The 27,771-nt window shown below is 44.0% G+C and overlaps 1 protein-coding gene across 1 annotated transcript; it reads left to right on the top strand.

Moving 5' to 3' along the window:
• Positions 1 to 1,891: 1,891 nt before the first annotated feature.
• Positions 1,892 to 27,369, top strand: JPT2 (Jupiter microtubule associated homolog 2). The gene is made up of 5 exons (XM_080677858.1): positions 1,892 to 2,064; positions 11,756 to 11,904; positions 19,683 to 19,825; positions 23,990 to 24,038; positions 25,061 to 27,369. The coding sequence occupies exons 1-5, from the start codon at positions 2,021 to 2,023 to the stop codon at positions 25,246 to 25,248; spliced, it is 573 nt and encodes a 190-aa protein (XP_080533984.1). The 5' UTR covers positions 1,892 to 2,020; the 3' UTR covers positions 25,249 to 27,369.
• Positions 27,370 to 27,771: the final 402 nt, after the last annotated feature.

Raw genomic sequence — 27,771 nt, forward strand, 5'->3', positions numbered from 1 at the left:
TTGAAGAAATAATGACTGAAAACTTCCCCCACCTGGTGAAAGAAATAGACTTACAAGTCCAGGAAGCGCACAGAACCCCAAACAAAAGGAATCCAAAGAGGACCACACCAAGACACATCATAATTAAAATGCCAAGAGCAAAAGACAAAGAGAATCTTAAAAGCAGCAAGAGAAAAACAGTTAATTACCTACAAGGGAGCACCCATACGATTGTCAGCTGATTTCTCAACAGAAACTATGCAGGCCAGACGGGAGTGGCAAGAAATTTTCAAAATGATGAATAGCAAGAACCTACAACCAAGATTACTCTACCCAGCAAAGCTATCATTCAGAATTGAAGGGCAGATAAAGAGCTTCACAGATAAGAAAAAGCTAAAGGAGTTCATCACCACCAAACCAGGATTACATGAAATGCTGAAGGGTATTCTTTAAGAAGAGGAGGAAGAAGAAAAAAGTAAAGATAAAAATTATGAACAACAAATACATATCTATCAACAAGTGAACCTAAAAATCAAGTGAATTAAAAACCTGAGGAACAGAATAATCTGGTGAATATAATAGAATCAGGGGCACAGAAAGGGAGTGGACTGATAATTCTCAGGGGGAAAGGGGTATGGGGGGTTCAGGAAGAGACTGGACAAAAATCGTACACCTATGGATGAGGACAGTGGGGGGGAGTTAAGGGCAGAAGGTGGAGTGGGAAAGGGGTGGAGGGGAGCTATGGGGGGGAAAAGGAGAAACAATTGTAGTAATCTGAATAAAGATTTATTTAAAAAAATAATAAAAATAAAAATAAATAAAGCCACACACACACACACACACACACACACACACACACACACACAAAAGAAACAGTTCAAGTTGGTTGCACATTGTCCTATGCACAGAAAGGCTGCAGATTCAATTCCTGGCCAGGGCACATACCTGGGTTGGAGGTTCTATCCCATCTCTCCCTTAGGGGAACCGATAAATGTTTCTCTCTCATGTTGATGTCTCTCATTCTCTAAGCATGTCCACTGACAAGGATTTTAAAGAAAGCTCACCCTAGCCGGTTTGGCTCAGTGGATAGAGGGTCAGCCCTCAGACTGAAGGGTCCTGGATTAAATTCCAGTCAAGATCACATACCTACGTTGCAGGCTCAAACCCCTGCCCTGGTCCGGGCACGTGTGGGAGGCAACCAATCTATGTCTCTCACATTTATGTTTCTGTCTCTCCCCCTCTCTTCCAGTCTCTAAAAATCAATGGGAAAATATCCTTGGATGAATTAACAACAAAAAAGTTCAAGTGCTTTTCATTTGGTGATATCTCAGAATAGATGGGCTGTCTGCAGTGTAATTTAGCAACAGAACACTCCCAACTGTGTTTTTTGTTTTTTGAGTCACAAATAGGGAACTGGCGCAATTTACCCCTTGCTCTCTTATTGCTGAGTATGTCTTTCTATGAGGCCCTTCTACCCCCTAGGACTGATCAGGACAGGAACTGCTGAATCCCTGAACACATAATTTGGATTAGCACCGTTTTGCCAACTAGCGGATGTCTTTGACCGGTTTGCAAAATCCAAAAGCAGCGGGTCAGAGGCCTTGGGGCAGCGGTTGCCGCCTAAGAAAAGTATAGACTTTACCCTGTTCCTCCCACCCCGGCTTGTCCAGATCACTAGGGCTCCCGCCCAGGAAGAGGTTCCCGTGGAGAGGGGGTGGGGCATCTGGCCTGGCCGCTAGTGGCACGGACCTACGTCCTGACCCCGCCCACCTCAGGGGCAACCTGCCTTCTGCCGGCCTGTTGCCCAATGCCGACACCCGACGCCGTCAGCGGCACTTGCTCTCACCAATCGGCTGCGAGCGCGTCCCTCCACACGCCCTCGCGTCCTGGAACGGGGGCGGGGCCACGCGCCAAGATAGGGTGTGGCGGCATGACTGGCATCGGCGTCGTCCTTTAAGCGCAGGCGGGTGAACCTCTAGCTGCGCGTTGCCGGGCGGGAACCGCGGCGCGGTAGACGACCAGGCACCGAGCAGCGGGCGACATGTTCCGTGTTCCGGAGAGCGAGGGCGGTCGAGCCAGCTCCAGGTGCAGCGCGGGCGCGGGTGTGGGCGAGGGCGAGGGCTAGGGAGCGGTGCGGTGCGGCCGGCGGGGAGGCCTGCGGGTGATCTCACAAAACCACGGCCTCCGCTTCCGCGTCGGAGAGATGGGCGCACACGCGGATGTGCTCCCGGGTCCGCCAGCGTCTGGGCTGAGGGCCTGAGGTGCTCCTTTGCACATTTTTCGCCTATAGCGCACCGAAAAGATGCCGGCAGAGTGGTCTGCTGCTTCGGGTGGGCAGTTCCGTGCGCCCGGACAAGGCGGGTGTGTGCCGGGCTGCGGGGCACCCTCCTGGTGCCTGTGTTGGAGCCTGGTGGCTGGTGGCGGGCCTCTGGGGAAGGTCATCATCCTGAAATCCTCCCCAAATACCGCAGACCTGTGGAACCAGGTGGAGCTCACTCCTAATCCCGCAGCCCGGTAGCCGGGCATACCCTTCCTTAATCCCGCAGCCGGGGAGCCAGGTAGAGCCCTCCCCTAATCCCGGAGCCTGCCTCTGGGTCAGGTGGAGCCCTCCCTTAATCCCGAAGCGGCGCCTTCTAATCCTGCAGCTCTGGGAGGTAGGTAGTGCTCTTCCCAAATCCCGCAGCCCAGGAGGTAGGCCAGGTACTGCCCTCCCTGCTTTGTTGATGAACTAGTCAGGACTACAAGTAATAGAAACGGTGATTCCCATTGCAAGTCTCGGCTGGGCGGCCACATTTAGGAATACACCGCAGCACGCGTTCTTTCTTCTATAGAGATTTTTTAAAATTGATTTTTAGAGAGAGAATTAGGGAGAGCGGAGTACAACCCCCTACCCGGGATCAAGCCAGGAACCTGGGCCTGGACCCTGACCTGGAATGGATCCGGCAACCTTTGCATTAGACCTCTCCCAACTGAACCGCAGTGGCCAGGGCAGCACGCTTTCTTTTTAAGTTACAGTGCTCTGTGTATGGTAATTCAGGTAAGTTAGAGTTGTCAGAGCTGGCGAGGTCTGTCATGCCACTGGGGAGCCAGCTTGCACTGTGGAGTTTTGGGTCTTCAGATGCCCAAGAGTTTTCTTTATTGTGAGTTCTTCAGTGGCCCAGCCTTCCCATCAGAGTAGAAGAGAGAGAGAGAGAGAGAGAGAGAGAGAGAGAGAGAGAGAGAGAGAGAGAGAGAGAGAGAGTGTGTGTGTGTGTGTGTGTGTGTGTGTGTGTGTACCGTTAAGATAAATACTGTATAGACTAAATACTAAATAAAAGAATGTAAGCTTGGGGGAGTTATGTCAGTATTCAGTATTCGTAACGAAATAGTCATTAATCCATGGAACAATGCATCTAATTCTATAAGGATAGGGAGCCAGAAGTTTCCCCTGGAGTGAGTGCTCAGGATGAATCAGGCTCCTGGTGCCTGGTAACTGCTGTTCTGCCCCACCCACACCAGCTTCTTCCCAGCACTTTTCCAGTTGTGTTCATTAAGTACATTCCCTCCTTGTTTACACTGTCTGACACTGGATGCCCAGGAAATGTTGGTTAAGGAGAAAACGCCATGAGTCACTGATAGAATGCTGACTTGAAGCTACAGACGTTAGCTCAGAGCTGGTGCTCTAAGGTAGCACTCCACACTTCTTTGGGAGATTCATTTTTGGAGAGGACATTATGAAGAAAGAGGAAAGTCTTCCTTTTAGGACATTGAAGAAGGAAAAGGAGTCTTAATTGGATGATTACATGTAATTGGAAGCTCTGCTTGGGATCCGTTGGAAGCTTTGCATTTGACCCCCTTCTTAAAGGAATTGATTAGGGTAGTGGTCGGCAAACTTCGGCTCTGTTGACAGTTTGCCGACCACTGGGATAGGGGCTTAATCACAAGGAACAACAACAGCCTGTAATTATTGGAATCGAGAGTCTAGGTCAGTGGTCGGCAAACTCATTAGTCAACAGAGCGGCAAACCGCATGTGGCTCTCGAGCCGCAGTTTGCTGACCACTGAACTAGGGCATTGTAGGATTCACACTTTTGGCTGTGCCGAGAGGGAACCAAGTGGTGGTATAGGATCGATCACCCAGCCAGGTTTTCTTCTCAGACCTGTATCTCTGTATTCTTGATGAGGGATGATTTTGTGTTAAAGGGATTTTGAACTATGAAAGCATTTTACTTTAGCCATCATGCAGGCGTCCTCAAACTATGGCCCGCGGGCCACATGCGGCCCGCCGAGGACATTTATCCGGCCCGCCAGGTGCCGCTGCCTGTCCTGCTTAGCAGCCGACTCGTCCCGGGCCCGCAGTGCGCATAGGAATTTGTTCATTTTTTTTTTTTTAAACTATAGTCCGGCCCTCCAACGGTCTGAGGGACAGTGAACTGGCCCCCGGCTTAAAAAGTTTGAGGACCCCTGATCTAAGGTCTTTCCTTTAAGCTATAAGGTGTATATTTGTAAGGAATTTAATCCAAGTCTGTTTCACTGCTTTTCTCCAACCCTGACCAATCCCCAAAAGCTTTTATGACACAGGGACAAGATGGAAGGTCTCTGCTCATGCTGTACATAGTCCCTGAGCTGCGTGTTTTCTCTTCTTGTCACATGCCCCTTAGTTCCTCTTGTATTTTGAATATCTTTGTTGAAATATATTGAAAGGATATTACAAAATGAAGAAGTAACTGGGAGGCAGCCCCGCCATGTGGTTTCATCCCCAAAAATGTCTTCGAGCACTAGTATTCCCACCCTCTCCCCAAAACTAGTGTCATAGTGATAACAGTGCAACTGGTTGAGCCACATTGAGCCCTTGTGGGTTCTGTTTTTATTGAAATGTCTATTTAACTCTTGGCCCCATTTATTTGAGACCCTGTTGGGGCAGCCTGGGCAATTTGTGTGACTGCCCCAGTATGGCTGTGTACCCTGCCTTTGTGATGGAGATAGTTGCTGCCTCTTCTCAGGGAGCTTGGCTTGTTATGCACAGGAATCTCTGCTGTAGTATTATTGGCACCACTAGCCAGTGTTTTCTTCACTTGTTTTCAAAGTAAAATAAAATTCACAAAAGTACAGAGAGTAATTGAATAAACACTATATTTCTACCACCCCAATTTAACATTTCATCATTTCAAATAGAGCTGTGGTTTATCTCCTGTGCCCCAAAGGCTCTTTCCTCACGGAGATCGCAGACTCAGTTTGGGCCTCTCCAAGGATGCCTTTGGAGTTCCACTAGCACTCAGTGCTTCTGTGGCATTGCTCACAGAACACTGAAACCACCTCTGCACAGCTCTATTTTTCCCAGCAAACTTGAAGTTTCTCTAGGCCAAGGACTTGCTCTCATTCATCTTTCTATCTGCAGTGTCTGCCACAGGCTTGCCAGCAATAGATGCTCAGTGGATATGAGTTGAACTGAATGAAGCAAGGGTGAGAGGCTGAGGAGACTCGGGAGATCCAAGAATGTAGAATGTGAGAGTCAAGAAAGCGTCCTGAGAGCTTTGAATCAAGATGAGTCTACCCAGAATTTGATCTGACAATTTTCTGGGACCTTTAGGGTTTGAAAGAAGAGCCATGTTTCAAATAAGTTAGTAAAATGAGAATTTTAACTGATGCCAGCATGAGACGGATTTAAATTCAATTCCGTTCTGAAGATTACAGGTCTCTATTCCCTTTTTCAAAGAGATGGCTGTGAAGACCCAAGCATGTTGTACCTGCTGTAGCTAGCCAAGAAAAATATGAAGAATATCATTGTGATCTGGGCTCGGTGACTTATAAATACATTCAGGGGTCACATGGCCTTACCGTGTCCACCAACAAAATGCATGATCAGTCCTATTAAGTCTTTTAAGTCTACTTATTGGTTAGTTTTAAAAAAAAAATTCCCCTCAAACTGAAGTAATTTTTTTCCTTCATTAAATCCTTAAGGAAACGCTAACTGCTGACCAGGCACCCACCTTTGCCCTCCTCTCAAGCAGACAGGGACTATGGGCACCACATGGAAGGCCTGCCAGTTGCACTCTTGGCTTCTGTGGTGAAGAGCTGACCTGCTGGTCTCTCCCCGGGCTGGGGCTGGCATGTCTGCCCTCTGTAGAGCAGATGAGTGCTTTCTGCAGTCCTGCTTTACAGCCATGGAATCTCATAACTGTTCACTTTAAATTGCAGTGAATGATTAGCTCCCATTCTAGCTCTTTTGAGGAAACATTGAAATATCCTATTTTTGTGAACTAAATCTTTGACCGGGTTTATATAGCTTTCCAGTGAGGCCTAACCTCAAATCAGAGCATTCATATGGTGTTGAGCTCTGTAATTTCATCTATTTCTAAAGGTTGTTGTTGCTTAGGACTAGTGAAAGAGCCTGGACCACTCACCTGTTTAAAAAACTCCATTTCAGCCGAAACTGGTTTGGCTCAGTGGATAGAGCGTCGGCCTGCGGACTGAAGGGTCCCGGGTTCGATTCCGGTCAAGGGCATGTACCTTGGTTGCTGGCACATCCCCAGTGGGAGGTGTGCAGGAGGCAGCTGATCGATGTTTCTGGCTCTCTGTCCCTATCCCTTCCTCTCTGTGAAAATACCAATAAAATATATTTTTAAAAAAACTCCATTTCAGTAGGCCCCTTTTTCCTATAAGCTGCATTTAAAAAGTCTTTCTAGGTGTTCTAAAAAGATGCTATGAATTCACTATGTTGCTGCTTTGTGAAAGTAGACGAACTCGGGGTATCAGGGCAGAGCTTTGTGAAAATATAATTCTTCAGTTATTGCGACAGTGACTCAAGGTCCTGATCTTCCTCTTCTGAAATGTTCACTTTAAAACCTCCGAAGATGGGGTAAGGTATCAACCAAAGGACTTGTATACATGCACATAAGCATAATCAATGGACACAGACACCAGGGAGGTGAGGGCATGTGCCAGGGGGTGGGGGAGGCTCTGGGGGGGGGGTGGTCAATGGGGGAAAAAGTATTACTATTTGTAATACTTCAAACAATAAAAAAAAAAATCCTCCCAAGAGGGACACTTCAGGTAGATACTGCTATTGTTGGCTGAACAGTGGGAATGCCACTATTCTTTGTAGGTGTTCAATTAAAATCAACCCTCATGTACACTATTCCTCTTGAAAGCATGCCTGCACCTTTTTCTCTCGGGCGTGCATCTCCTAAATCCTAAGGGACCCTAGGAGAGCAATGGGCAGCAGTACTCATCCCACGCTTACCCCTTGAACCTGTCTTCAAGGCCCCTTTTCTCTGAGTTTCCAATGAGCCAAAGCAGCCTGTCCAGTCTCTCTCCTGTTGTTTCTTCTGTCCTAAGCCCTTCCTCGTTTGACTGTCCCCAGCTTTAATTAAATAGACTCTAAAAAATAATAAAAACCAGCCCGACTGGTGTGGCTCAATGGTTGAGTGTCAACCTATGAACCAGAAGGTCACAGTTCAGTTCCCATTCGAGGGCACATGCCCAGGTTGTGGGCTCAATGCCAGTGTGGGGCATGCAGCAGGCAGCCTATCAATGATTCTCTCATTGACATTTCTCTCTCCCTCTCCCTTCCTCTCTAAAATAAATTAAAATGTCTTTAATTAAAACTAATCAATCATAGGTGTTTTATTTTTAATATATTTTTATTGATTTCAGAGAGAAAGAGAGAGGGAGAAAGAGATAGAAACATCAATGATGAGAGAGAATCATTGATTGGCAGCCTCCTGCACTCCTCCTACTGGGGATCAAGCCCACAACTCGGGCATGTGCCCTTGACTGGAATCGAACTTGGGCCTGGGACCCTTCAATCTGCAGGCTGTCGCTCTATCCACTGAGCCAAACCAACTAGGGCAACCATTGATGTTTTAGAGATGACATGGTACATATGTGTTGATCTGAAATGAACAGTGGTGCTTGCAGGTGTGTTCTCTGATATCCGATGTTTGACATTTCACTGGTTATACTGGACTGGAGGACCAGAGGTGATTATCTTGGTGTAGATTCTCAGGACTCACCTGGATTAATGTTGGTGGCACTCCCCATGGTCTAAGTTGACACTTTCCAATAAAAATGTAAGCCACAGGAGAAACTAAGATGGCGGCATAGGTAAACACCTAAACTGCTGCCGCGCACAACAATTTCAAAACTACAACTAAAAGACAGAACGGACACCATCCAGAACCACAGGAAAGCTGGCTGAGTGAAAATTCTACAACTAGAAGGAAAGAGGAAAGCTCACAGAGAATTGGAGGTACGGCAAAGGGGCTTTGTGTGCGCAGAGAGGAAGGGCGGCTGAGAGCCTGGCTGACTTTCTCTGGCGGAAGGGGGAAGGAAGCCTCCGACCGCACTGAACCCCAGTTCTGACTGCACTGAACCCCAGTTCCGGGCGAACCCCTGGGGACCCACGCTCTTACCGGGGGAGTCTGGACTCTCGGGCGGAGACTCGAGCTGGGAAAGGCAGAAGTCTGAAGGCGCGCGCGTGCCAGTGCGCACAAAGGCTGCGGAGGTTGCCACAGGCTTTCCCTAGTGGAAGGGAGTCAGAGGATCCTGACTGCACTGAGCCCCAGTACTGACTGCAGTGAACCCCAGTTCCAGGCGAGCCCCTGGGGACCCACGCTCTTGTGGGGGGAGTCTGGACTCTCGGGCGGAGACTCGGGAGCCGGGGAAGGCGGAGGACTGAAAGTGCGCGCGTGCCAGTGCGCACAAAGGCTGCGGAGGTTGCCACAGGCTTTCCCTAGTGGAAGGGAGTCAGAGGCTCCTGACGGCACTGAGCCCCAGTTCTGACTGCAGTGAACCCCAGTTCCAGGTGAGCCCCTGGGGACCCACGCTCTTGTGGGGGGAGTCTGGACTCTCAGGCGGAGACTCGAGCTGGGGAAGGCGGAGGACTGAAAGCGCACATGCGCGCAAGGGCAAGGCTGACAGGAAGCCAAGACTGAGACTCCACCCCATCCAAGCTGAGCACAGAGGCTATTGCAATTTGGCAAGTCTAATCCTATAAGGCTGTCTCCAGCACCGAACTTCTCCCAGCATAGACACAGCTGATCCTTACAGCCAACTGGCCCGGAGGTCAATTCTTCCCAGTGATACCAACAACAATAAAGTCTTAATTACAACAAGGCTGTACACACAGTCCACAAAGGGGTGCACCAAGAGTGTCCACCTCAGGTTAACTGGGGAAGCAGACCCACTGGGCCATATTGGAAACCTAGCACAAATATCTACCTTACCAACTCAGGGAATCAGTGAAAATGCGGGGTCAAAGAATCAGATCACAAACAAAAGAAATGGAGGAAAACAAACGACTGGATATAGAATTCAAAACCACAGTTATAAGGCTTTTCAAGAATATCCTAGAAAAGGCCGATAAATATAACCAGACCCTCGAAGATATGAAAAAGGACCAACTAGAAATTAAACATACACTGACTGAAATAAAAAATATTATACAGAGACCCAGAAACAGAATAGAGGAACACAAGAATCAAGTCAAAGAATTGAAATACAAAGAAGCAAAAAACACTCAACCGAAAAAGCAAAAAGAAAAAAAAAAAAATCCAAAAAGTTGAAGATAATGTAAGAAGACTCTGGGACAACTTCAAGCGTACCAACATCAGAATTATGGGGGTGCCAGAAGAAGAGAGAGAGCAAGATACTGAAAACCTATTTGAAGAAATAATGACTGAAAACTTCCCCCACCTGGTGAAAGAAATAGACTTACAAGTCCAGGAAGCGCACAGAACCCCAAACAAAAGGAATCCAAAGAGGACCACACCAAGACACATCATAATTAAAATGCCAAGAGCAAAAGACAAAGAGAGAATATTAAAAGCAGCAAGAGAAAAACAGTTAATTACCTACAAGGGAGCACCCATACGACTGTCAGCTGATTTCTCAACAGAAACTATGCAGGCCAGACGGGAGTGGCAAGAAATTTTCAAAATGATGAATAGCAAGAACCTACAACCAAGATTACTCTACCCAGCAAAGCTATCATTCAGAATTGAAGGGCAGATAAAGAGCTTCACAGATAAGAAAAAGCTGAAGGAGTTCATCACCACCAAACCAGTATTATATGAAATGCTGAAAGGTATTCTTAAAGAAGAGGAAGAAGAAAAAAGTAAAGAGAAAAATTATGAACAACAAATACATATCTACCAACAAGCGAACCTAAAAATCAAGTGAATTAAAAACCTGAGGAACAGAATAATCTGGTGAATATAATAGAATCAGGGGCATAGAAAGGGAGTGGACTGATAATTCTCAGGGGGAAAGGGGTATGGGGGGTTCATGAAGAGAATGGACAAAAATCATACACCTATGGATGAGGACAGTGGGGGGGAGGTAAGGGCAGAAGGTGGGGTGGGAAATGGGTGGAGGGGAGCTATGGGGGGGAAAAGGAGAAATAATTGTAATAATCTGAATAAAGATTTATTTTAAAAAAAAAAATGGCCGAAACCGGTTTGGCTCAGTGGATAGAGCGTCGGCCTGCGGACTGAAAGGTCCCGGGTTCGATTCCGGTCAAGGGCATGTACCTTGGTTGCGGGCACATCCCCAGTGGGAGGTGTGCAGGAGGCAGCTGATCGATGTTTCTCTCTCATCGATGTTTCTAGCTTTCTATCCCTCTCCCTTCCTCTCTGCGAAATATCAATAAAATATATTTAAAAAAAAAAATGTAAGCCACAGCCCTAACCGGTTTGGCTCAGTGGATAGAGCGTCGGCCTGCAGACTGAAAGGTCCCAGGTTCTATTCCAGTCAAGGGCATGTACCTTGGTTGCGGGCACATCCCCAGTAAGGGGTGTTCAGGAGGCAGCTGATCGATGTTTCTCTCTCATCGATGTTTCTAACTCTCTATCCCTCTCCCTTCCTCTCTGTAAAAAAATCAACAAAATATATTATTTTTAAAAATGTAAGCCACATAAGGAATTTTAAATGTTCTACTAGCCACATTTTTAAAAGGAAAAAGAATCAGAAAAAAATAATTTTAATAGACATAATTCAACCTAATATGTACAAAACACTGTTTCAACCTGTGATCTATATAAACGATAGGATTAAAGAGATATTTTGTCTTTGAAATCTGGTGTGTAGTCTAGTTACAGTACACTTAAGTCCTTACTTCCACATCCAAGTGCTCACTAACCACAGTGGCCAGTGGCTGCCCTTCTGAAGACCCAACTCTGTGGGTCAGACTTGATCTGTGGTTAAATGGTGAGCTTCCCCCTCATTTTTTCTTGGAGGTCTTTAAGAGGCATTAGGGCATAGTCCGAGCTCCAGATCCAGACTGCCTGGGCTTGGATCCTGGCTCTACCACTCCTTGTGTGACCTGTCTTGTGATTTCTCTTTATCTCAGATGCATGGTCTGTGAAAACAATGCCTGCCTTAGAGAGCTGTGTGTAAGGTCTTTGGAACAATAGCTGGCATATAGTAAGCATTTGGCAAATGTAAGTTACAGTATTAAACACCACTGAATGTATTTACTGTATACTAATTAAAATTTGTATTAAATTCTACTGAATGTGGCTCAATTTGCCTGTTTTAGAGAAACTTCACTTATAAGAGGTCCCAGGAATAATTTTAAAATATACACATTTCAATTGAGTTTTTGGCATAATCAAGACATACAGATAAAACTTTCAAGGAAAACTTAAAGGCAGTAGAGGAAGTTTGCCATATGGCCATCTGTAAACTAGTCATGCCAGTTTGGAGTAGTTGCGGTGTATAATTTTTCCATAAACATTAATTATGGACATTGAAGTCCAGGTCAGCATCCATCTCTCATGCTTGCTCTGTGCTTGCAGGGCCATGCAGCCCCCCGGAGGAGCATCGAGTGATCTTTTTGGAAGTCCAGAAGAAGTTGTTCCTTCAAGTCGACCCAACAGGATGGCATCGAATATTTTTGGACCAACTGAAGAACCTCAGAACATGCCTAAGAGGACCAACCCCCCAGGTATAGGCTTTTGTGACTCACTGGTCCTTTGGCCTCTACCTGTTCTTATGAAGCTGCTCTTTTTTTTTTTTTTTTTTTTAAGGTATTATATGTGTACATATCTTACCATTGCCCCCCCCCACCCCACTCCCATACATGCCCTCACCCCCCAATGTCCTGCATCCATTGGTTATTCTTATATGCATGCCTGCAAGTCCTTCGGTTGATCTCTTATTTCCCCCACCTTTCCCTAACCTTCCCGCTGTAATTTGACAGTCTGTTTGATGCTTTACTGCCTCTGTATCTATCTTTTTGTTCATCAGTTTATAATGTTTTTTATTATCCACAAATGAGTGAGATCATGTGGTATTTTTCTTTCATTGACTGGCTTATTTCACTTAGCATAATGTTCTCTAATTCCATCCAGGTGCCTACAAATGGTAATAATTCCTTCTTTTTTGTGGCAGCATAGTATTCCATTGTGTAGATGTACCATAGTTTTCTGATCCAGTCATCTGCTGACGGGCACCTAGGCTGTTTCCAAATCTTAGCTATTGTAAATTGTGCTGCTATGAACATAGGGGTGCATGTATCCTTTCTGATTGGTGTTTCTAGTTTCTTAGGATATATTCCTAGGAGTGGGATTACTGGGTCAAATGGGAGTTCCACTTTCAGCTTTTTGAGGAAACTCCATACCGTTCTCCACAGTGGCTGCACCAGTCTGCATTCCCACCAGCAGTGCACGAGGGTTCCTTTTTCTCCGCATCCTCGCCAACACTTGTCATTTGTTGATTTGTTGATGATAGCCATTCTGACAGGTGTGAGATGGTAGCCATTCTGACATGTGTGAGATGGTATCGCATTGTCGTTTTGATTTGCATCTCTTGGATAACTAGTGACTTTGAGCATGTTTTCATGTGTCTCTTGGCCTTCCTTCTGTCTTCTTTCGAAAAGTTTCTATTTAGGTCCATTGCCCATGTTTTTATTGGATCATTTATCTTCCTTTTATTAAGTTGTATAAGTTTCCTATAGATGTTGGAGATTAAACCTTTATCAGTGATAACATTTGCATATATGTTCTCCCATACAGTGGGGTTTCTTGTTGTTTTGTTGATGGTTTCTTTTGCTGTGCCAAAGCTTTTTATTTTGATGTAGTCCCATTGTTTATTTTCTCTTTGGCTTCCATTGCCCTAGGGGCAGTATCAGTGAAGAAATTCTTTCGGCATATGTCTGAGATTTTGCTACCTGTGGATTCCTCTAGTATTTTTATGGTTTCCCGTTTTATGTTTAAGTCCTATATCCATTTAGAGTTTATTTGAAGCTGCTCTTTTGATAAAATTTTCTTTTTTTTATATATTAATCCTTTCACATATCTTCTGGTATAGGTTATCCATTGCCATCAGAGTTCTAGAATGTGAGAAAGGGTTGCTCAGTCATTCTTGAATTCTCCCTCTGTATCAACAGACATTGGCTGGGTGTAGGCACTGAGAATGCAAAGGCTGATGGTGGAATACTGGCTCCGGCCATGGAGACTCTCCCAGTTGTACCATGGACTCCTTGAGATTCCTGAAATTGTGTACAGATTACACATTAGGCATTTTTCTTGCCCTGGCCAATGTGGATCAGTTGGTTGAGTGTTGTCCCATGCACCTGGAGGTTGTCAGTTCTATTCCCTGTCAGGGCACATGCCTGGGTTGCGGGCTCAATCCCCAGGGAGAGAGAATGAGGGGAGAGGGAGGGAGGGAGAGACATTGATGTGAGAGACACATTGACTGGTTGCCTCCTGTATGCGCCCTGAACGGGGCTGGGTATCAAACTTGCAACCGAGGTACGTGCCCTTGACTGGGAATTGAACCTGAGACCCTCTGGTCTGTGGGCTGACACTCTAACCACTTAGCAAAACCGGCTAGGGCTGTTTGTTTTTTAATCCTCACCCAAATATGTTTTTATTGATTTTTAGGGAGAGAACGAAATATTGATGTGAGAGAGAAACATTGATCAATTGCCCCTCATTCGCACCCTGACTGGGATCGAACCTGCAACCTTTTGGTGCACCGAACAACCAAGTGAGCCACCAGGGCAGGAAGGAAGGGGATTTTTTAATCAGCTTGTTGGTGGGATTGAAACTCTAAAAAAGGCTGACTTGGTCTAGCACAGTGGTCGGCAAACTCATTAGTCAACACAGCCAAATATCAACAGAACAACAATTGAAATTTCTTTTGAGAGCCAAATTTTTTAAACTTCTTCTAACGCCACTTCTTCAAAATAGACTCGCTCAGGCCATGGTATTTTGTGGAAGAGCCACACTCAAGGGGCCAAAGAGCCGCATGTGGCTCGCAAGCCGCAGTTTGCCAACCACGGGTCTAGCACACATCTGTTAGTTCTTACCCCACATTCTGGTGGTTACAGTGGGAGAGCATCTTACAACAATGTTTTCCTTGGCTAATAGATTGTCCATTGCGTGATCATACAGTGCTGGTTACCTAAGGAGCTCTCCCCTGTCTGTATCCATGAGGAAAAGGAAGGTTCATTCTACCCTTAAAGATTTGTGAGGCTATACATAGGAATCAGTATTTCAGACAAATAATAAAATCAAGCAGAACCAGAGCTAGAGCTGCTTGCCACTCCACCTCAGTTCTAGGCATGTGTGTATTTGACAGGTGCACATACTATACTTCTTGACCAAACCCAAAAAAACAAAAGCAGTATTCAAAAGCTAGTGTTTTGTTTGATTTGTTGGGGGACAGAGAAGGGTAGATATAGTTATAGTAGAGAAGCAGGTAGTTTTACTGAGTAGTGTTTTCATTGTATAGCATAACAATGGGTCATGTGGCCGATGGAATCAAATCTCGGGAACCTGAAGGTGGACAAGCCAACTCCCTTGGCTTTGACACAGCAGAGTGCTTATCTGGAGCTATCCCTGGGGTGTCAGGTTCCCTGGAAAGTGTTGCAACTTGGGGACAGTGCTACTCAGAATCTGAGAGCTGGTAGCATAGGATCCAGTGGTGGTTATGTGTTTGCTTTGTCTTTGTGATGGTTGTGTCTTATGAACTTTCCTGGTATGTTCCCCAGCTCTTGTGCCCTGTGGCCACCCTGGGCACCTCTTGAGTGAGAAAGCCTCTGTCGTTCATGATTACAAGGTGTATTAACAACCAGCATGATTCCTTTTGCTGAGTTCCTCCTTTTTGTGGTCCTATTGTTTGGGGTTTGTTTTCTGTCCTGCCAAGTGCTCTTTTTTCTTTTTTCAAAATATATTTTATTGATTGTCCACAGAGAGGAAGGGAGAGGGATAGAGAGTTGGAAACATCAATGAGAGAGAAACATCGATCAGCCGCCTTCTGCACACCACCCACTAGGGATGTGCCCGCAACCAAGGTACATGCCCTTGACCGGAATCGAACCCGGGACCCTTCAGTCCGCAGGCCGACACTCTATCCACTGAGCCAAACCGGTCAGGGCATGCCAAGTGCTCTTTAAAATAATCTGTGATGAGCACAGCCAGTGTAGCTCCGTTGGTTGAGCGTCATCCCATGCACCAAAAGTTCACCAGTTCAATTCCCAGTCAGGGCATATGCCCAAGTTGGGGGGCTTGATCCCCAGTAGGGGGCTTGCAGGGGCAGCTGATCAATATATCTCTCTCCTCAATGTTTCTATCCCTCTCCCTCTGTCTGAAATGGTTTTGTTTTTTTTAATATTATTGATATCAGAGAGGAAGGGAGAGGGAGAGAGAGAGAGAAACATCAGCGATGAGAGAGAAGCATTGATTGGCTGCCTCCAGCACACACCCCACACTGGAGATTAAGCCCACAACCCATACATGTGCTCTGACCAGGAATTGAACCGTGACCTCCTGGTTCATGGGTTGACACTCAACCACCACACTGGCTGGACTGAAATCAGTTTTTTAAAAAAATTAAAGGTGATGAATTCTCAAGGGAAGCTGGAAATGGAAAACTGCTAGTTGTGTCCACAACCCCAGACCTAAACTCCTGCCCTTGTTTCTTTTTCAGTCTGCAGACTTAGCTAGCACAGCCCTTCAGTGAGAGGGCCTGATTGAGAAAAGTGTGAAGGGCAGAGTGCGTGACTTAGTACGTGAGTCACTGAAAATTTACCAAGGATTGTCATACCCTCATTCATGTGCTTTGCTAGTGGCCTTGTTTAGATCTTCTACTAATTGTTTTTCGTGGTGGTCTAACAATGATTGATAAGTGCGGATTTAATATCTGCCAGGGAGTATGCTAAATGCTTTGCATGTATTTATTTAATTCTCTCTACAAACCTAGGAGGTAGGTGGTATTACTCTCTTGACATGGAGAAAACTGAGGCTCAGGGCGGTTCACAGGAGTGTTAAGCCTCACAACTCATTGGTAGAACTAGCCTTTGCATATGGGTTTTTCTGACTCCAGAGCTCCAAGCTTACCTCCTGAGTATATCTACTGGGATAAATTTCTCAAAGTGGAATTGCTGAGTGATTTAAAATACTGATAGATACTTCCAACTAGTCTTCAATGGGTGGCCCAGTGTTCACCATGACACATGTGATGTTGCTCCTCACACTCTACCACCAGATATCTTGAATTTATTTTTCTTCAATTACGGATGGATTAAGCACCTTTTCTGTCTTCAAAGCTGAATTCATCTTTCAGGTAAAATATTGAGTAATAGACTTGACTAATTGAAGTTATTGCCCTAACTGGTTTGACTCAGCAGATAGAGCATCAGTCTGTGGACTGAAAGGTCCCGGGTTCGGTTCCGGTCAAGGGCATATACCTTGGTTGCGGGCACATCCCCAGTAGGGAGTGTGCAGGAGGCAGCTGATCGATGATTCTCTCTCATCGATGTTTCTGACTCTCTATCCTTCTCCCTTCCTCTCTGTAAAAAATCAATAAAATATATTTTTTAAAAAACCAACAGAACTATATTGTTTAGGGTTGGACATACACACAGTAAAACTTAAAAGAAATAAGTTTGTAGTTTCTAAAAAATTGAGGCATGGAGTGATGTGGAAGGAATAAATCAGGTTTCTGTGAGCTGGTAGTATCTATACAGTCTGTTGGTGGGTATGTGGGTGTTTTATTTGTGATAGTTGTGTCTTATGAACTTTTCTGTTACATTTTACAATTAAAAAAAATTTTTTTAAAGTTGAATAGTCATTTTAAAAACTAAAGGCCTGGTGCACATATTTGTGCACATTTGGGGTCCAGCCAGCTGGCAGGTGGGGGGGAGGGGCTGCAGGCAGTTGGCCGGACGGCCCTGCCCCCTGGTTGAATTCCCAGTTGAGGGGACAATTTGCATATTAGCCTTTTATTATATAGGATAGGATAATTTACTTTAGCCTAACCAGAAACAGTGCAATAAGGGGATGACCTCAAACATTACTTTTTCTTCACTTTGTGGTGTAGACTTTTTTGCTAACAACACATTGTTAATAACAACAGCCTGGCAGCATTACTGAGGGCTTACCCACTTCATGTATATTAATTCATGTATTTCACCGACCGCCCCAGGAAGGTATTATTATTATTTATACCTTGTTAGAGCTGAGAAAATGGGGACAAAAAAGGTTGAGGCCACTTATCCCGGCTCACAAGTCAGTGACTGAACAGGGTCTCCATCCAGCAGTCTGGCCACAGATCAGCTGTCCTTAACACCATGCAGGGCTGGTTTCCCATCTCCAGAGTTCCCAGCTTGGTGTCTGTGGCTCCTTGGAAGGTCCATAGCCAAGGTTCAGGTTTGTAGTCACCCTGATGTTATATGAATGTGTGTGTGTGCACATTTTCCTGTAAAGCAGTCCCACATATTCTGTGTTCTCCCAACCAGCAAAGGCAGGGAACTGTAGTCCAGTCGCTCCTTTCTATGCATTATGATTCTACGTGTCCCCTAGAGCAGCGGTCGCCAAACTTTCGGACCTCACAGACCACCAGTGGCCCGCAGACCATCGGTTGGCCAACGCTGCCCTAGAGGACTGGCATCCTGGAAGGCCACTCTGCTTTATTTATTATTTATTTGTTTGTTTGTTTGTTTATTTTATTTACTTATTTATTTTTTACTAAAGGCTCGGTGCACAAAATTCGTGCACTGCCGGCGTGGGGGGGGGGGGGGGGAGGGGGGAGGTTGTTCCTCAGCCCAGCCTGCACCCTCTCACAGTCCGGGACCCCTCACTCCTTACCACCTGCCTGCAGCAGAGGCTGGCGGGGCTCTCGCCAGCCATGAGCCTGGCTTGTGGCTGAGCAGTGTTCCCCCTGTGGAAGTGCACTGACCACCAGGGTGCAGCTCCTGCATTGAGCGTCTGCCCCCTGGTGGTCAGTGCACATCATAGCGTTCTGCTGTTCAGTTGATTTGCATATTAGGGTTTTATTATATAGGAGGATTTCAGAGAGGAAGAGGAGAGAAACATCAGTGATGAGAGAGAATCATTTGATCAGCTACCTCTGCATTTCCCCTACCTGGGGGTTGAGCCCACAACCCGGGCATGTGTCCTGACCGGAATGGAACCGGTGACCTCCTGGTTCATAGGTTGATGCTCAACCACTGAGCCACACCAGTTGGGCATCCACTCTGCTTTAGAATCCACTCCAACAGCAGGGGTCTGAAGGCTAGAGAAAGAACAAACCCCAGAGGAGCCTCCTCCTCTCTGAGCTCACACGGGGCTTGTCATTCATATTCTTCTTAGTGTTCATGGCCTTCTGTTAAAACAGTGTGGGTTACTATAGCTAAGAAGTGACTGTAATCACTTTTCCTTATTCAGATATGAACAACAAAGAATACCCCCTTTTTTTACGTTGTGTGCTATGTAGATTGTTTTACACCGTTTTTCACTGAACAGTGTGTCCAATACATAGAAAATACAGCCAACATTTATTGAACATTTATGTCCCAGGCATTGTTCTAAGCATCTGACACATGAGCTGTAAGTCATTATGAAGAAGATCCTTTTATTATCCCCATTATACAGATGAGGAATTTGGGGCACAAAAAGGCCAAGTAACGTCTGTATAGCTATTTAATGGAATGCATCTTCTTTCCTCCTATAAGATAAATTGTTGGTGCACCAGGGCCATGATCATAATGGTCCCAGCATTTAGCATAGCACTCTGTGGAAAGGAAATGCGTGTGTGGTGTTTGCTCAGTGAATAAATGATCTATTGGTATTGTATAGTAGCTATCTTTCTACTTAATGTAGGGCATTTAAACATTTACTTTTCATGGCCAGGCCTTAGTGATCTGCTTATACAAAATTACATCTTAGATGCATGTCTTGCTTATGTCTTATCAGATGACTTATAGTTGGCATCAAAGATGTTAAATGTCTGTGATTTGCTGACATATCTACTTGTCACTGGAAATTCCAGCCAGAATGAGGTCAGAAAATTACTACTAAATGTTATTTTCCAGATTACAGCTTTGCCTCTAACAAATTCCATCTTTTCTGTCTGACCTAAAAACTTAGAAACTGTTTGCTTTTAATCTACTAAAGAACATTTCATGGGTTTAATGAAGAAGATTCTTTAACAAAAAACATGAAAAGTTCAGGGGTAAAGAAATTGAGGGCGGGAGGGGAAGCCGCTTTATGCCATCTCACCATCTTGCCTCTAGTAGCCAGCCCAGTTCAACTCAGTTCCAGAAACGAAGGCCCCAGCAGGCACCAGAAAGGGGACTCTCACTGTCCCAGCCTTGTTGGCCTGAACTCAGGACTGGACTAGGGTTACTATGAGAGGAGCTCTCTGAAGTGATGAATGTGAAAGGCAGGAGCAGGGAGATGTTCTGGATTGCTCACTGCTCTGTGCTTGTTTCTGCAGGGGGAAAAGGAAGTGGTATCTTTGAAGAATCAATGCCTGTGCACACTCGACAGCGTCTGAACCCACCTGGTGGGAAGACCAGTGACATTTTTGGGTCCCCTGTGACGGCTACTTTACCCTTGGCACATCCCAACAAACCTAAGGTATGGACTACATTCAGATAGCAGACATAAAAGAAAGAAAAGCAAACATTGAGCCAGGTCCTTTTTCTCAAAGGCCCTGAGGCAGCTTTGACATGTTATTAGGAATAGACAGGAAGGGTGACGTTGGTTTTCCTGGGTGCAGTCAGTAGTAATTGAGTTTTGAAGCTCCCCTGAGTCATCGGAGAAATAGATTCCATCCTCGTGATGGCTGAGCCCTGGGGGAAGCTGGTCTTAGTGTGTTGATAGCAGCAACTGCCCACTGCAGATCACTGCACATCACTGAGGAGTGGCAAGAATAGTTACAGAATTGTTCATACAAAAGAGGAGTTTACGTTTCACAAAAATTTCACAATGTTTAATGGCCATTGATAAGTACAACTGCAGTGGACTAAAATTCACCAAGTATTTAGAATTCATGGGTTCCCTACTTACACTTTTTAAAATTTTTTTTGTTTTGTTTTGTTTTTCAGTCAGTCGTTACCCGAGGATACTTTTCCATTGATTTGTAGAGAGAGTGGGAGAGAAAAATATCGATGGGAGAGAGACACATTGCTTGGTTGCCTCCTACACGTGCCCTGACCAGGGCTGAAGATCAAACTTGCAACCGAGATACATGCCCTTGACCAGACTCAAACCCAGGATCCTTCAGTCCTAGGGCTAACGTTCTATCCACTGAGTCAAACTAGCTAGGGCTATTTTTTTAAATCTTATTTATCACCTTTGGAGAATGCCAGAGGATCAACTCAATATCATGAAAACTGCTAAAAGTCAAACATTTGTTTGTTTGTTTTAAATATCTTTTTACTGACTTTAGAGAGAGAAGAAGGGAGAGAGAGGAAAAAACATAACATTATAACATTTAATCGGCTGCCTCCTGCATACCCCCTACTGGGGATTGAGCCCATAATCCGGGCATGTGCTCTGACTAGGAATTGAACCAGTAACCTTTTAGCATGGAACAATGCTCAACCAACCTAACCACACCAACCAAGACAGAATCAAGCATTTAGATAGCGTTTTCTGCATGAATTGTACTTGAGGATATCAGTTTTTAAGGCAAATTTGCCTTTTATAAAAGTACTCTAGCCTATAAGTGAAGAAGGAATAACAGAATTCAGATATCATCATCATTTTGCAGAGTTGTAATGAAATTGTGGATCTAGGCAGTGATCATCAGTGGTTCTTAACATCACAAAACGAGAGACAAACCAAAAACTATAGGACTCATAATAGAAGGCCATCATGGACCAACTTTGATTATCAAAAAAAGCAGGCCTGAATGAGATCAAACCTCATATTAGTCTATACCACAGGGTTTCAGAGTTATCGAAAATATGGGAAATGAATAGCAGAGTGGAGGGATATTCTAATTTTTTTAAAAAAAGACTTAAGAACATAACCCCTATCAAAGTCCCGACAATGCTTTAAAAAAAAAAAAAAAGACCCATTTTAAAATTCATATGGAATCTCAAGGGATCCAAAGGAGTCTTAACAACCTCGAAAATTAAAAACAAAATTGGAGGTTTACTCCTCCCAATTTCAAAATTTACTACAGTAATCAAAACTGTGTGACACTGACATAAAGATAGACATATAAACCAGTGGAATAGAATTGAGAACCAAGAAATAAATTCTCACATTTATGGTTAATTGATATGTCCACATGGTGCCAAGATCATTCAGTGGGGAATAGAACAGTCACTTCAACAAATGTTGCTGGGGAAATTGGATATGCACATGCAAAAAATGAAGGTGGACCCTTACCTTACACCATATACAAACATTAACTAAAAATGGATCAAAGACCTACATTTAAGGGCTAAAACTATAAAATTCTGTGAAGAAATTTTAGGGACAAATCTTTGACCTTAGATTTGATAGTGGCTTATGACACCAAAAATAAAGGCAATAAAATTTCAAATAAATAAATAGGACTTCATTAAAATTAAAAACTTTTGGCCCTGGCCAGGTAGCTCAGGGTTAGAGCGTCGTCTTGATATGCCAAGGTTGTGGGTTTCATCCCCAGTAAGGGCACATACAAGAATCAACAATGAATGCATAAATAAGTAGAACAACAAGTCGATTTTTTTTCCTCCTCTCCTTTCCCTTCCTCCCTTTCCTTCCCCCTTCTCTCTCTCTAAAATCAATTTAAAAAATTTTAAAGACACCATCAATGTAGCATTAATTATAGTAGCCAAGATATGGAAGCAACCTAAGTGTCCATTGATAGATAAATGAATAAAGAAGATGTACATATATACAATGGAATATTATTCAGACATAAAAAAAGAATACACTCTTGCCATTTACAGTAGTTTGGATAGAACTAGAAGGTATTATGCTTAGTGAAATAAGTCAAACAGGAAGATAAATACCATATGATTCACTTATATGTGGAATCTAAGAAACAAAGTAAATGAACAAACTCAGATGCAGAGTACGAATTGGTGGTTGCCAGATGGGAGGGGGGTTGGGATGCTGAGTGAAAAAAAGTGAGGGGGAAATTGCCAGTTATAAAAATAGTCACAGGCCTGGCTGGCGTGGTTCAGTAGTTGAGCATCAACCTATGAACCAGGAGGTTGCTGTTAGATTCCAGGTCAGGGCACATGCCCAGATTGCCCGCTTAATTCCCAGTGGGGAGCGTGCAGAATGCATCCAATCAATGATTCTCATCATTGACGTTTCGCTCTCTCTCGCTCTCTCTCGTTCTCTCTCTCTCTCCCTCCCCCTCCCTCCCCCCTCTCTCTGTCTCTCCTCCTTCCTCTCTGAAATCAATAAAAATCTATTTAAAGCCCTAGCTGGTTTGGCTCAGTGGATAGAGCATTGGCCTGCGAACTGAAAGGTCCCAGGTTCGATTCCGGTCAAGGGCACATGCCCGGGTTGTGGGCTTGATCCCCAGTGGAGGACTTGCAGGAGGCAGCTGATATAGTCACAGGGCTATAAAGTACAGCATAGTGAATAGAATCAACAATATAACTATGGTGTCAGATGGGTAATAGACTTATAGGGTGATTATTTTGTAAGGTATATAAATGTCTAATCTCTTTTACACTGGAAATTAATATAATGTATGTCAACTGTAATTAAAAAAATAATTTAAAACACTATCAAGAGAATAAAAACAACCCATAGAATATATGAAATCACATATCTGATCAAGGTTTGCTATCCAGATTATATAAAGAATTCCTACAACCAAACAACAAAAGACAACCCAATTCAAAATGGACAAAGGACTTGAACAGACATTTCTTCAATCAGCACATGATAAGATGTTCAACGTTCTTAGTCCTTAGGGAAAGGTACATGAAAATCACAAGGAGGTACCACTTCACACCCACTAGGACAACTATTATAAAAACAAACAGTAAATAACAAATGTTATTTATTGGCAAGGATATGGAAAAATTGAAACTCTCATACCATGCTATTGAGAATGTAAAATGGTTCAGCCAATGTGGAAAACAGTTTCTGAAAAAGTTATAGAATTTACCATGTGATCCAGCTATTCCCTCTTAGGTATATATCCCCAGAATTTGAAAACAGGAATTCAGATATTTGTACACCTATTTTAATAGCAGTACTTACAGTGATGCTATTAAACAATCCAAGTGTCAACCAGCAGATGAATGGATAAATAAAATGTGTTATACATACATAAAGGGATATTCAGCCATAAAATGGAATGACATTTCTGATACATGCTACAACTAGAATGAGCCTTGAAAACATACCCTAATCTAAAATTTGGTTAGGTATTAGATATTTAAGGAATCAGTTATTTTTGCCATTGTGTGTGTTACAGATGTTTGGTTGGTTTTTAGGACATTTTTAAGAGCCACATTTTGAATTATTTATGGGTAAATGAAATTTCTAGAATTTGCTTTAAAATAATTCCACAAGGGGGTGGAGAGATTGTGATTGGGAGACTGTGGCTGAGACCAGGATGGCAATGAGTTTATGTCATTGCAGCTCTACGGCAGGTTAATGAGGGGATTCACAGTGCTACTTTGTTTATGGTTTAAATTGTCCATAATAAAAACGTGTTTAGAAGTTGAAAAATGAACCCAAATCCTTCATCCATGTCTTGATTTTCATCGTCCATCTGAATGAGTGTAAAAAGTTTCTGAATCACATATTGACATGGGTTTTGCCTTGTTGCAGGACCATGTGCTCTTGTGTGAAGGAGAAGACCAAAAATTGGACCTTACAGGTGAGTTTGTTTCCTGTCCCTTCCCCTGAGTGCTCTCACTCTGAAAGAGTTGCTGGTGCACCCCAGAGAATGAGAGGTAATATTCCTGTGTCCCTTGCAAGCCAGCTGAGAAAAACAAGGTTGTGTTTATTGCTGAGGATTTAAGATTTAAAGAAGGCCAGGGAAATGGGCTCAGCTATTTTTGATGAAACCTTTTCAACTGGTCATCACTGGTTTTTCTTCACATCTTGTCATTACTCATCAGCCAAGGCCTAAGGCACAAGGTGTCCTATTTTAGAAGCTGATCTTTTATAGGGAAGGGCAGGGATCCCAAGGCCCGTGACTGCAGGCAGCACCAGCAAAACTAATGCAGAAAAGAAGGGCATAAGAAGAGCAGGGACAGGAATGATGAGAAGAAAGAATGTAAGGCTTGCATGTGGTGGGGAGAGCTGGTGCTTCCATAATCCGTCACCCAGGGAGTAAGCTGCCCCCATGGTGGGGCTAGATGTCAGACTTGGAGTCCCACTGTTGTTCTCTAAGCTGACAGCACTGATTTCTACCTCCATTTCCCTCAGATGATGGCCAAGATACGTGGGAATTCATTTATTCACTCAAAAAGTCCAGAGTAATAGTGTCAGAAAACCTTGCCTCATCTTGCTAGACTCTCCAGTTAAGACTGGCTTCCTCTCTGTTTATGCTTACTTTGAGATAGTGTGCTTTTTATATTGTGGAGAATATAAAGTGGAGAAAAAGGGAAATAGAGTCCAACAAGCAATATAAAGAAGTATTGAGCTTATTTAGGAATTTATCAAGGATTATTTATAGTACTGAGCCCAACTTTATGCCCAGTTCAAGAATGGCCTCTGCTAATAATCAGTGAGCCTTCTTGGCACAGATGGAAGCCTTGCTCTGTTTTTCTCTCTTCCCATTATAGTATGCATTTCTTGCTAGCTGGTCTATGTCACAGACTTTCCATGTGCACAGCTTGCCCATCCAGGTGTTGGGGAGCCTCTAATGGGATGGTTTGCTGCTTTGTCCCACAGCTGCCATGAGCACCTTGCCCAGAGAAGAGCCAGGTGAGAAAGGTGGTCCAAGAGAAGCAGACTGTGCGCAAGAGCCCCAGCCCACACCTACAGCTGACAGCCATGAGCCCAGGCTGGGCCCACGTCCTCGATCTCACAACAAAGTCCTGAATCCACCTGGAGGCAAATCCAGCATCTCCTTCTACTAGAGAAGCTATTGCTTCCCCTGTAGCCAGATAAGAAAATCAAGAGATAGGATTTCAAATATTATAGTTTCCTTTAGCCCAAAGGAACGGGGGGTGGGGAGAGGGTCTGTCGTGTATCTGAAGCCACTGCTCAGGCTCCCCTGCCACCACGAGAGCCACAGAGGACCTCACCTTCCAGACTGCCGAGAGACATATCTTTGTGGGGGGGCTGTGACACCTTGGTGAACAGTCATACGTAATTTTGGATGTGAGAGGAACTTTCAGTTGGGCTGGGTGGGGAGCTGGTGCAAGGCTACAGGGGCCCTGATGAAGTGAGATCTTCCAAGTCCTTGTTGCATCGGTGACCTGCCAGCCAATTGGGTATCTAGGAATCACTTCACACAGTAGCAGAGAGTTTAAAGCCTCAAAAAGAAAGCCAAAACAACCTGTGTGTTGGGCATAAGCCGAAACACTAGTCTCCATTCTTGGGACTACTGCTGCTAACCCGAGACCTCCTTTGCACCCAGGCACAGAGTATTCTGCAGTCTTTTCTTGAAGCATTTTGATTGCTTTCCCTCGGCAGCTGTCAACAAAAACCAAAAAGTTTTCTCAGTCTTATGCTTTATGGACAGATTTTATACCCTGATCCTCTGGGGTGATTTATCTGCCTTTCACTCACAAGAGACTGGATTCGGTCTCTTCACAGACTGGTTTTGCTTGTGAATTGTTTTTGTTTTTTTCTCTCATTCTTAAATTTCAGCCTTTGCACTTCACCACTAATGTGGACAGTTCATTTATCTGCAAGGCCCACTGACTTCTGTAAGACTAAAACTCTATCCAGATACATAATTGGTTATTTAAATCTTTCATGTGTCTTTATTCCTGTTGACATTGGGAAGAGGAGATGTTTGAGAACTTTGAGTTCTTTAATATCTAAAGAGCTATTCTTAAATACCAAGTGACTATTGACTCTGGTCTGTTTCTGACACCTCTCTAGAAAAAAGTCAGTTGCTCAGGTACACCAAAGAGGAAGAAAAGTTTGCTTAGGCCACCCTTTATAAAGCTTTACAGAACCTTTGGACATATTCAGTTTCCAGAAGAGACTTGGAGACCTTGGGCTAGGAGATTAGTTTGGCAAAAAAGCCTTAACTGGCCAATTCTATGATGTTCACCAGCAAAGATAACGACCTGGCAAGTTGTGTTGCTTTTATCTGTCAGGCAGAAGTTTCTCCGATTGAGCTTCCTAAGAGCGTCTACATCACTCATGCTGGACCAGTAGTTAAGAGGAGAGAGAGGGTTTGTGTGGTGGTGGCTGTTGGTATGAGTGCCTCCAGAGCTAATGCCAGGTGCTGGAAATGTCTTCGTCGTCAAAATTGAGAAAAGAAACACATGTGTTTAATTATAGCCACAGTGGCTGAGACACTTAAGTGCCTACAGGAGCTGCCCCCCAAACCCCACTTCTTACACCCAGCACATTGAGGGGATCTGCATGTGGCTTTGTCAACCAAAGAGTTTCCCTCCTTTCAGTTATCCTGCTGACTTTGGAGCCAAGAAATACTTATTTCATTTGACTTTATCAAGTACTTCCTGTCTCCATGTTTCAAATGGTCATTTTTAAGAAAATTGTTTGGAATTCAGAATATTTTTCCCCCATTAAAACATGTCATAAATGGTGGTTAACTTTTAAGCCCAAACACACTAATTTGTTTTAACTTAAAATGAAATGTACTAATGGTAGAAATGAACTGCCATTTATAACTACATTTTGCTTTTTAATACACAAAATAACTTGTGAATTCCAAATTGGGTTGCTGCTGGCATTGTGCTGCTGGCCCTTGTGGCCTCACCCTCACTGTCAGCCAAACGAGAGGAAGGACTCTAGTTCTATCATCCACTGGCAGGGATCCATGAACTCTTAGCATCCTGTTATCAACCTCTTAAGCTGCATTGAAAAATTACCAGTCTATTTTTATTAAGCCTTAAAACTTTTTATGTGCATTTGGTGCCAACTTTTTTCTAGAGCTGTATCAAAAACAACAAACCTGTACTCACATCACAATGTAATTTTGATAGGAACATTTTGTTATTTTTACAAGGCAGAATTGGGTGTAACAGTTGAAATAAACTTAGTAATCATGTCTTTGCCTGTTTGGTGTCTGTGTGTCTTGGGGGTGCACATACTTTCCTTAACATCCATTCTCCAACATGCCTCACCGCTGCTCCTTCCCTTACAGCATTTCATCAGTGAATGGGTTTGCCTTTTTTTTTGCCCCCCATTTAGCCAGGGGATGCCCAAATTAATCTCTAAGGTCATGGATTTAGATTTTCATTTGAAAACCAAAGATTCAGCTGTCTTTTTAAAAAAATTTCATTTTGTTATCATGTATTCAATTCTTGTTTTATATATATATACTGTGTGTGTGTATATATATATATATGTAAATATATATATATATATATATTATTATTATTGATTTCAAAGAGGAAGGGAGAGAGATATAGAAACATCCATGCTGAGAATCATTTGATTGGCTGCCTCCTACACGC

The sequence above is a fragment of the Plecotus auritus genome (genome assembly GCF_963455305.1).
Source record: "Plecotus auritus genome assembly, chromosome: 7".
NCBI lineage: Eukaryota > Metazoa > Chordata > Mammalia > Chiroptera > Vespertilionidae > Plecotus > Plecotus auritus.